This window comes from Sinocyclocheilus anshuiensis, unplaced genomic scaffold (genome assembly GCF_001515605.1).
Source record: "Sinocyclocheilus anshuiensis isolate Anshui unplaced genomic scaffold, SAMN03320099.WGS_v1.1 scaffold1637, whole genome shotgun sequence".
Classification (NCBI taxonomy): Eukaryota; Metazoa; Chordata; class Actinopteri; order Cypriniformes; family Cyprinidae; genus Sinocyclocheilus; species Sinocyclocheilus anshuiensis.
In genome coordinates, this window is record NW_015540944.1 from 131,244 (window position 1) to 141,880 (window position 10,637).

At 34.2% G+C, this 10,637-nt stretch overlaps 2 protein-coding genes across 4 annotated transcripts in view; one reads left to right on the forward strand and one right to left on the reverse strand.

The window, feature by feature from the left end:
* Positions 1–341: 341 nt before the first annotated feature.
* LOC107689754 (DnaJ (Hsp40) homolog, subfamily C, member 12) lies at positions 342–3,795 on the reverse strand. Of its 3 annotated transcripts, XM_016487896.1 has the most exons (6): positions 3,529–3,795; positions 3,110–3,188; positions 1,082–1,221; positions 887–995; positions 694–811; positions 342–582 (listed from the first exon to the last, which is right to left on the reverse strand). In XM_016487896.1, exons 1-5 carry the CDS (start codon positions 3,604–3,606, stop codon positions 729–731), a joined length of 489 nt encoding a protein of 162 aa, XP_016343382.1. In that variant the 5' UTR covers positions 3,607–3,795; the 3' UTR covers positions 342–582; positions 694–728. The 3 variants fall into 3 exon arrangements, with proteins under 3 accessions (XP_016343382.1, XP_016343381.1, XP_016343383.1); XM_016487895.1 differs by having other exon boundaries at positions 342–811; XM_016487897.1 differs by lacking the exon at positions 3,529–3,795 and adding an exon at positions 3,277–3,515 and having other exon boundaries at positions 342–811.
* Positions 3,796–7,039: 3,244 nt separating this feature from the next.
* Positions 7,040–10,637, forward strand: part of LOC107689753 (NAD-dependent protein deacetylase sirtuin-1-like) — a 19,398-nt gene continuing 15,800 nt past the window's right edge. Inside the window, exons 1-4 of the mRNA XM_016487894.1 lie at positions 7,040–7,300; positions 8,370–8,495; positions 9,390–9,628; positions 9,712–9,864. Coding sequence (XP_016343380.1) covers positions 7,096–7,300; positions 8,370–8,495; positions 9,390–9,628; positions 9,712–9,864 — 723 coding nt within the window. The 5' untranslated portion in view covers positions 7,040–7,095. The remainder of the gene's footprint in view (positions 7,301–8,369; positions 8,496–9,389; positions 9,629–9,711; positions 9,865–10,637) is intronic.

Consider the following 10,637-nt stretch of genomic DNA (forward strand, 5'->3'; position numbering starts at 1 on the left):
AGAGAATGATTGACACATGGGACTGACCAATCACAGAGAAGATCCGCTGGACTTTGACCAATGAATGAACACACGGTTGAGGATTATTATAAAAAAATAATAATAAATAATGACTTCTAAATGTTTGTCCTATTCCACAATACATTGTTTTATTTATGCAACATTGGCTGACAATTAAGCACAACACACACAGACTATAGAAACATTATAACATATATATATATATATATATGCCTCGAAATGCTGATTGCACAAGGAACTCATATCATAAACACTTTTATCATTTTCTTTTCTAAAAATAAAATTATGACTAAAAAAGTGATATTTTTAAGACACCCCTGGCTTATATGTAGTTACATTTATTAATTGAATGCAATTTTCTATTAATATATATGATTTAATTAGCGATATATTCGTTCAGTAAATTATGAATGACACATATGAATTAAAATAAACTTTATAATCACTGCTTGTGCAAATCTGCAGGCTTGAAAACATGTTTTACTCATATTTCAGGAAAACTATTCTGATTGGACATTTAAGGCATGCGAAGCGTCACTGCTGAACATTAATATTAACATCCTACAAAACAGACAGACAGACAAAGTCAATGTTATGCCAGAAATGGTGAAGCATAGTGAATGATTGGTCAGTTCTGATTCTTTACTCTATATATGGAATACATGCACTTACACACAAAAGCATATAGAGCAACAGAAAATATGCATTTATATTTCATAGTTCCTGAACTTCTGTAAAAGGCCCGAGGGAGCTTCACCAGCCCAGCGAAACCTGTGGTGCCAATGATCACCTGTGAAACAGAAACATTACAGTCACTCATTTATAGCTGAAGAATTGTAAATAGTTATAAAACTCAATGTCTTACTGGATGGCAGTGACGGTTCAGACGGTTTCTCCTCCAGACTCACTGGATCTGGATCTTTTGCAGCCTCAAGCATCGGCTCTTTCTTGGTCCTCACAGCCCAATGCATTGACTGAAATTTTATTTTCGGGGACACAGTAATGCAATTATTATAAATTGTTATAAATGTAATGAATATATCACCTAACTAACACTCACTGTTTTAACGGAGTCACTGAGCGCTCGCCACTCACTGAACGGGATTACAATTCGACTTCGGAGCCAGAGATCGTAATTCTTTCTTTTCTTCTCATCTGTGAGAACCTCTTTAGCTTCCTGTAACTTCTGGAAGTCCTCCACTGCAGAAAAGTGTGTGAGAAACAGATTCAAACACTCGCAAAAGGGACGTTCAGAACGATTTGACAGATTCATGCATTAATGTTCCTGGTCTTACTGTGAATAATTCATCAGTCAAGTTATTGTGGGAAAAAAAAGGAAAATTATTTGTCTTTGTAATGTTTCATCATGTTAGTTTAGGTTAGTGCAAACCAAGAAATAATTTAAAATAAATAAATAAATATAGCATAATAACAAATATTTTAATTAATCAATTTAGAAAAAAATATGATCAACATTTAAATCTATAAAAAATTACAAAAAAAATAATTTAGTCATTCTTAAAAACCGTGCCAACACAATCCACTGACAATTAATCTTTAAATATTATAAGTATTTTTTTAAATATCTTTTTTTTGTAATTTGTTTTATTTCGTTGTATTTATTTTATTGCATTAATTACTAAATTACTTTTTTGCCATTTTTTTAATAAATTATATTTAGATCATTTAGTTATTTTAAAATGATTAAATTGTCTTTATTACATATATATATGCACTGCTGTTATTATGCTGATTTATTATCAAAGGGTTTTTTTTGGAACCTGTGATAATTTTTCAGGATTCTTTGATGAATAAAAAGTTAAAAAGAACAGCATTTATTTGAAATAGAAATCTTTTCTAACAACATAAGTCTTTACTGTTGCTTTTGATCAATTGAATGTGTCCTTGATGAATAAAAGTATTAGTTTCTTTCGGAAAAAAAGAAAGAAAAAAAATGTACTGACCTTAAACTTTTGAACGGTTTTATATATATATACATATCATTTTTGTTATTCTTGGTCTTACATCACTAGCTGCTCTCACTCAGGTCCTGTAGAACGTCATGTTTTTCCTCCGATCATTAGTATCTTTTTTTAATAAATTATATTTAGATCATTTAGTTATTTTAAAATGACATTTTATTGTAAATTAATTGTCTTTATTACATATATATATGCACTGCTGTTATTATGCTGATTTATTATCAAAGGTTTTTTTTTGGAACCTGTGATAATTTTTCAGGATTCTTTGATGAATAAAAAGTTAAAAAGAACAGAATTTATTTGAAATAGAAATCTTTTCTAACAATACAAGTCTTTATTATCACTTTTTATCAATTTAACACGTCCTTGCTGAATAAAAGCATTCATTTCTTTCAAAAAAATAAAAAATTAATAAATACTGACCCCAAACTTTTGAACGGTAGTGTATATTGTTAGAAAAGATTTCTATTTTGAATAAATGCTGTTATTTTTCATTTTTTATTCATCAAAGAATCCTGAAAAAAAATCACAGGTTCCAAAACAATATTAAGCAGCACAACAGTTTCAATCATTGATAATAAATCAGTATATTAGAATGATTTCTGAAGATCATGTGACACTGAAGACTGCAGTAATGATGCTGAAAATACAGCTGCGCATCACAGAAATAAATTATATTTTAAAGTATATTAAAACAGAAAACCATTATTTTCAATTGCAATAATATTTCACAATTTTACTGTTTTTTCTGTATTTCTGATCAAATAAATGCAGCCCTGATGAACAGAAGAGACTTCTTTAAAAAAACACAAATCTTACTGACCCCAAACTTTTGAACGGCAGTGTAATATATGTGTTATATAAATTACTTTTTTGTAAATTAATTTTTAAACAGATCAATAATTGGCCAACATTTGGCATTTTATGGGTCACCACCTACTGGAAAATAAATCAATCGACAACTGTGAATGTTTTTGGACAAAAGTCATTGCAACTAATGAATATGATAATCATATCAAAGTATTGCCAGAGTATCATTTTTAAGGGGTGGTGTTAATGACATTAGATCTTTGCACACACAAAATGATGAATGATTGTGTTTGTACCTGCTTTGGGGTTGTCTGGGTGTTTGTCAGGATGGCAGGCCAGAGCTCTCACTTTAAACTCATTGACAATCTGTTCAGTCTTCGGAAGATGCACATTTGAGTCAAAGATTAGCATGCAATGATGGATAAGCGTTTGCATTCCCAGCTATTTAATCAATGATTATTACCAGCATGATGACTGATGTCAGGCTCAACAGGCTGTTCTGCTGTTTTCATTAGATGTGTAAAAACCTCTTATTCTGTCGCATGCATGTTAATGCAATTATCATATGTTTTCACATTGTTTACAATAGCTGAAATGAACAGACATGTTGCCTTTGCGATTATAATAATACAACTTTGCCGTAATAAACTAGCGGAAATAATAACACACAAGCCCTAAAATAAATTTTAAGAGTTGTAGTAAGTTGTGTGTTCACCGTTGAGAGTTCATCGCAGCCGAGCAGCCCGTAATAATCCTCCAAATCCTCCCTTCTGCAGCTCAGGATCGCCTCCATGCCTCCTGCACTCAAGCGCAACACAAACTACCGTAAACTCCCGTAAACGGGTGCTGCAGGCAGTCGGCCGCAGTCTACAGAGCGCGCATGCGCGCAGCTATTTGGAGCTTTACGGCAGAAGGGCTTTTAAATGACGCAGACGCTCTGACTCACTAAAATACCAGGGGCACGTTCAAGCTCAAACCAGTGCGCACCGTTTAGCTACGGTTTCCGGTTTGAACAACATGTTTCCTGGAAACGGTGTGCAACGGGGTTTGAGATGCGTTTTCTCTTGTTTGGTGGGTGTGTCCAAAAATGTCAGCCCAATCAGCAGCATGTATATAAACCACACGGTATTAAAGAGACAGCTCGCACAATGTAAGCCTAATACTCACAATTAAAATAATAAGGTTATATAGATCATAACACAGTCTCGGAGGTAAGAAGTGGATTATCCTTCACCTGAAATGTTTGTCTTTTCATCCTGAAATGCGAGGCACATGTTGGATCACAATAATTAGGAACCACAGTTTCCACAAATCCCTTCACTCGATTGGGATGTTCTCTTTTATTCTGGAGGGCAAGGGCAGTGACTGTACCATCGAGTGTATTTTGCAGTATTAAACACGTATTTATGCCGATTTCATCAGGCTCCGAAAATTCTTCAAAAAGAACACAAAGAATGGCCTTCTCAGCTGCCGTAGCTGTAACTTTTGCGTCATCAGAACAGAGTTCAATGCACCACCGTTTCCGTTTAAACAACGTTTTGCACCGTTTTGTCGGGCTGAACGCAGCCCAGACTTCTGATTGAAATCTGTGAAAAAGTAAAAACGAAATGACTTTTGATGCATCTTGATTTTTATGTGAGTATATTAAAAATCATAAACACAGATAATGATTGAATTTTTATAAAAAAAAAAAAAAAAAATGTAAATGTTTTTTTTATTTTATTTTTTATTTAAAAAGACCCTCTAACACTTGCACTCACTATTCTATTTCTATTCTTACTACTTGTCTTCTTTTTTTTTTTAAAGCCTCTAACACTAGCGTTCCCTATTCTTTTTCTATTCTATCTTGTTTTCTTTTTATTTATTATAAAAAATATCCCTCTAACATTAGCGTTCTCTGTTCTTTTTCTATTATTTTGACTTGTTTTATTTTTATTGTTAAAAAAAGCCTCTAACACTAGCGTTCCCTATTCTTTTTCTATTCTATCTTCTTGTTTTCTTTTTATTTATTATATATATATATACATATATATAAATCCTTGCTATGTGTACTGTGTTAGCTTGTCACAGCACTTGTATATCGTTGCTCTTTTGTTGATTTTGATTGCTTCTATTGTCCTCATTTGTAAGTCGCTTTGGATAAAAGCATCTGCTAAATGACTAAATGTAAATGTAATTGCGCTAAAAGTACCAGCCAAATAGTATTACCCTGATTGTTGCATGCAAAGTTTGCATTTGGAGCGCTCAACAACACCATTAGATCAATGGGCTCTGTCAGTGCTTTGGCAAGGTAACGCTATTTTTTGCCATGCAATAAAGCTAAGTTCAAATTTAAAATATTGGTACAGTAAATAAAGTGCACAAAATCAGTATTTTGTTTAGGCAGTATTTGTGGCACTTTTGTGGCACATTTGTCCAAATATTTGTGGCAGATTTCATTGGTTATTTTTATGCCACTGATAAAGCTTTTATATGTAGTTTGGAGCAACAAAATTATGTTATGTTATTGTTGGGTAACAAAGGGGTTTTATAGGTTTGACTGAAATAGTAATGCAATAACTGACACTTTAAATCAATGTTTCAAGAAACAACAACAAAAAAATTGAACAAAAAACAGATAATGACAAAAAAGTAGCCATTGATAATATCTAAACATTATGTAGTAGTATGGTATATAGTATCCAAATCAAAATGTAATGAAATTAATTTATGTGTGATTTATGTGTAAATTATGTGCAATGTCTTAGCCACTAGGGATTGTTACATAGGGCTATACAGGCATCTAGTGGCAACACAATGATATTACAGATACTAAATTGTGCAAAATGTTTATCTTAACAGTCAATTTACAAATAATGCATTCAGATTTGTGGAACTCAATGCACTGAATCTCCACAAATTAGTGTCGTTACTATGACAACCAATTTGAATGTGACAAGCAACTGGTGTCTGAAAAGAAAAGAATTATATATATATATATAATTGGTGTGTGTGTGTGTGCATGCGTGTGTGTGTGTGTGTGTGTGCGCGTGCGTGTGTGTGTGTGCGTGTGAGAGTGTGTGTGTGTGTGTGTGCGTGCGCGTGTGTGTGTGTGTGTGTGTGCGCGTGCGTGTGTGTGTGTGCGTGTGAGAGTGTGTGTGTGTGTGTGTGCGTGCGCGTGTGTGTGTGTGTGTGTGTGCGCGTGCGTGTGTGTGTGTGCGTGTGAGAGTGTGTGTGTGTGTGTGTGCGTGCGCGTGTGTGTGTGTGTGTGTGTGCGCGTGCGTGTGTGTGTGTGCGTGTGAGAGTGTGTGTGTGTGTGTGTGCGTGCGCGTGTGTGTGTGTGTGTGTGTGCGCGTGCGTGTGTGTGTGTGCGTGTGAGAGTGTGTGTGTGTGTGTGTGCGTGCGCGTGTGTGTGTGTGTGTGTGTGCGCGTGCGTGTGTGTGTGTGCGTGTGAGAGTGTGTGTGTGTGTGTGTGCGTGCGCGTGTGTGTGTGTGTGTGTGTGCGCGTGCGTGTGTGTGTGTGCGTGTGAGAGTGTGTGTGTGTGTGTGTGCGTGCGCGTGTGTGTGTGTGTGTGTGTGCGCGTGCGTGTGTGTGTGTGCGTGTGAGAGTGTGTGTGTGTGTGTGTGCGTGCGCGTGTGTGTGTGTGTGTGTGTGTGTACGCGCGCGCGCGCGTGTGTGTGTGTATTCAGATGTAACCCCCTTTGTAATCATTATCATTTTCATAAGTAACTAATTTAATTACAAAGTTTCTTTCCTCAGTAACTGTAACAGATTACAGTTACATGTATTTTGTAATTAAATTACGTAATTCCGTTACATGTAACTAACACTACAAAAGACATGTATTTTTTTTTTTTTATCTCATTTAAAACTCTCGAAACTGGATAAATTAAATAAATAACTTTAAAGAAACTTGTTTAACTTTATTGGTGAGACATTATTTACTAGGTAACCTCCGCTCAATTTGATTATACAGTGAATTTCAAAATAGTTTGCATTTGGGTAACGATGTTTTTATTTATTTATTTTTTTGTAGCGCTATTTTTATTTAAATTTTAATTTTAAACAGAATTCAACAGCAAGTTCTTGACATATTTCTCACATTTACACATTTTGTAAGTACAAATTCAAACACAATTTAAATAAAATAATAATAAAAAAAAAAACAGAACTTAAAAGAGAAAGAAAAGAAATGTATTTCTGCATTTTGATTTGCACGCTCCGGTCCGTCTGCTCGTGACGTGACGTCACATCATTACCGGAAGGTCCTCGCGCTCCTCCTCCGTTCACTCCCTGGCGAAGATGGCGGACGGCGAGAATAAACGGGCCGACGCCGCCGAGCCGCTTCCGAAGCGACCGAGACTCCCGGATCCGCCCGGTGATCCGGAGCACAGCGCGGCTGGCGGAACCGAGCCGGTGGAGGCGGAACCGGAACCGGCGCTGAGGACCGAGTCCCATCAGGCCTCACTGAACAACAACAACCACCTCACCGAGCCCGAGCTCTCCGGTACGAGCGTCCTTAGCGCTTTAGCTCGTTTATTACTTATTTTGGGAGATTTTAAAATTGATTTCTCTCATGCTGATGTCAGGTTTACTACGTTCACTCAGTTACATTTGTGGGGTCTGTATTATTATTATTTAATATAATAGCAACTTTTTAAATTTTGTTTTAATTATTTGTAAAAATATTTTTAATGGTTTTATTTTTATTATTTATTTAGTTTGTATGCAATTTCAATATTTACTTAATTATTTAATTATTCAGTTAATTATTATTATTATCATCTGTGGAGTTCAAATAATTATTTAATACTATAAAAACTTGTTTTTAAATGTTTTTTATATTTTATATGTAGGTGTTCATTATTATTAAATATTATTTTGTTATTATTATTTAGATTTGAAGGTTTTATTGATTAGTGGAATTTATTATTTTACATAATTTAAATATGTAATCTTGTAATTATAAGTATTAATTATCTAATAACTTATTTAGTTTTTAATTGTTTTTATACTTAAGTGTTTATAATTATTGTTATTATTTAATAATGTAATTATTAAATATATTATTGTTATTTATATTTATGTAATTTAATTATAATTAAATTGTATTTAAAATTGCAATTAAATTCTATTTTATTTTATTATTGTTATTTATTACATATTATTTACTTACTCAGTTATTACATGTTATTATTAATATTGTTGTATTTAGTTTTTGAGAGCATGTCTCAATTCTGTCACTGCTTTGACTTGTCATTGTCAACTTCATAAATATTTCATGCTTTCTTTCTACATTTATTTACATGCTTTATTAAAATGTATTTAGTCACTGTAATAATGCTGATCAACACATAGTATTGCACTACCTTGTTTATTTATTAAAATACATTTTCTTCAAAGAAATATAAAACAAGTCATGTATAGAATTAAATTTGCACAAAACTATTATTCTAAGCACTAAGCCAAAGAAAGCGCACAAAATAAGCATCTAGTGTAGTGGAATACGGTTGTATTATGCTGCTATTGTTGCTGTTATTGTTATGTTATTGTGTTTTTGTGTGGTTTGCATGCAGACTTAATTGAGGAGGGTGTGCATCCCAATGGTTTCACGTCACCTGATCTTCTTCGTGATGATGATGATGATGATGACTGCTCGTCTCACGCCAGCTCCAGTGACTGGACCCCTCAACCACAGATTGGTAAGATCAGCTAGTTTTATCCTCAGTTGTCTGCTGTAGAAGTGTGTGTTTTGGGAATTAACCCCTTTAGTGCCACCGGCCCACAGGTGGGCCCAATGGCGCTCTTTTTTTTTTGTTGTCTTTTTTCTCTTATCACATCTTTTAGTAATCATCATAAAGCTTAAAACCTCAGAATTCATCCATTTTTAAATCGGACATTGCGTTACCATGGAAATGGTACTTTAAAATCTTTTAGTGGACTCCTCCCCTTAGTGGGCGGAGTCAAGTGTCATATTACAAAATGTATTACGCTCTTTTAGAATCAGAAGTTTTTTATAATCTTGCCAAAATACGTATCTTTGGAAAGGTCTGAGTCTCAAGATTTTATATTTGGTGGTTATTTTTTGATAGAAGTAATATTGACAGAGAAATTTAGACCAGAAAAGTGCATCAACAAAAATTCTACAGAGTTTGGATGCCACCCGGTGGCTGTTTGTGGTATAACGCTCTAAATAAAATCTCACAGGAACCTACATTTTTTTAATATCAACTTCAAATTTGGAACATAACTTATTTAGACATAAGGCTTTAATTTTACATCAATTTTGGATTTAAAAATACTTTGTAAAAAATTTACTTTTGTATAAAATGACAAAATTGGAACAGTGCATTTTCTTTTCAGTTAATTTAAACTTCTATAACTTTTTGATACTTTAATATTTTATAAGGATAAAATCCACTTCTGCAGTAATCTGCAGATTGTCTTCTTAAAAACGAGTCCAACCTTAGGTCTATATTCCAAAGTTTTCATGAATTATAATAATTCAAGTTTGGATAGTGCACTTTCACGCCTATGTTCAAAAATGGGGGGGTGTGGCACTTAAGGGGTTAAACTAAGGCCTGGTTTTCTTTTAGGCTCCTATCGGTTCATTCAGCAGCACGTCATGAGAGGAACCGACCCGAGGGCCATTTTGAAAGACCTGCTTCCCGAAACGGTCCTCCCGCCGGATCTCGACGACATGACGCTGTGGCAGATCATCATCAACATCTCCGAGCCGCCCAAAAGAAAGAAACGCAAAGACGTCAACACATTAGAGGACGTCATCCGGCTCCTGAAGGAGAGGAAGAAGACGCTTGTGCTCACTGGAGCCGGGGTGCGTTGTTGATTTCTACTTCAATTCAAGCACGCTCTTAGGATGTTTCCAGTAAACTGAATGTTCCTCTTGTTCCTCCACAGGTGTCTGTTTCTTGTGGGATTCCTGACTTTCGGTCTAGAGACGGCATTTACGCTCGACTCGCTGTGGACTTTCCTGACCTTCCTGATCCTCAAGCCATGTTTGACATAGACTACTTTAGAAGAGATCCAAGGCCTTTTTTCAAATTTGCCAAGGTTCGAAACACTGCTTTCTGCCATAAATGGAAAACAATTACTGCGCTGATGCTTTTCAAATAATGGAACATGCACTGGTCACTTTGGGCTATTTTGCTTCCATAACATTTCAGACAAGTGGAAAGAAAACGGTCTAAATACACTTTTAAGTGTTTACTTTATTGCACTTTATCTGTTTGTGTCTGTAGATTTCAATTACATTGCTTTTATTTGACCAAAAATACAGAAAAAACGGTAATATTGTAAAAAATTTTTACCATTTCAAATAATGGTTTTCTATTTTAATATACTTTAAAATATAATTTATGTCTGAGATCAAAGCTGTATTTTCAGCATCATTACTCCAGTCTTCAGTGTCACATGATCTTCAGAAATCATAATAATATTCTGATTTATTACAGTTTTGCTGCTTAATATTTTTCTTTTTTTAATCTGTGATACTTTTTTCAGGATTCTTTGATGAATAAAAAGTTAAAAAGAACAGCATTTATTTAAAATAGAAATCTTTTCTAACAATGTAAGTCTTTATTATCATTTTTTATCAATTTAACACGTCCTTGCTGAAAAAAAGAAAGAAAGAAAAAATACCGGCCCCAAGCTTTTGAGCGGTAGTGTATATTGTTACAAAAGATTTCTATTTTGAATAAACACTGTTATTTTTAACTTTATCACAGTAAAAGTATCACAGGTTCCCAAAAAAATATTAAGCAGCAAAACTGTAATAAATCAGCATATTATTGTGATTTCTGAAGATCATGTGACACTGAAGACTG

Bases quoted from the DNA above. Each gene is read 5' to 3' on its own strand.
- LOC107689754 (XM_016487896.1), bottom strand. From the start codon at position 3,606: ATGGAGGCGATCCTGAGCTGCAGAAGGGAGGATTTGGAGGATTATTAC. The intron at 3,189-3,528 runs GTGAACACACAA...CATCTTCCGAAG, and splicing joins GCTGCGATGAACTCTCAACG to ACTGAACAGATTGTCAATGA. The intron at 1,222-3,109 runs GTACAAACACAA...ACTTTTCTGCAG, and splicing joins CCCAGACAACCCCAAAGCAG to TGGAGGACTTCCAGAAGTTA.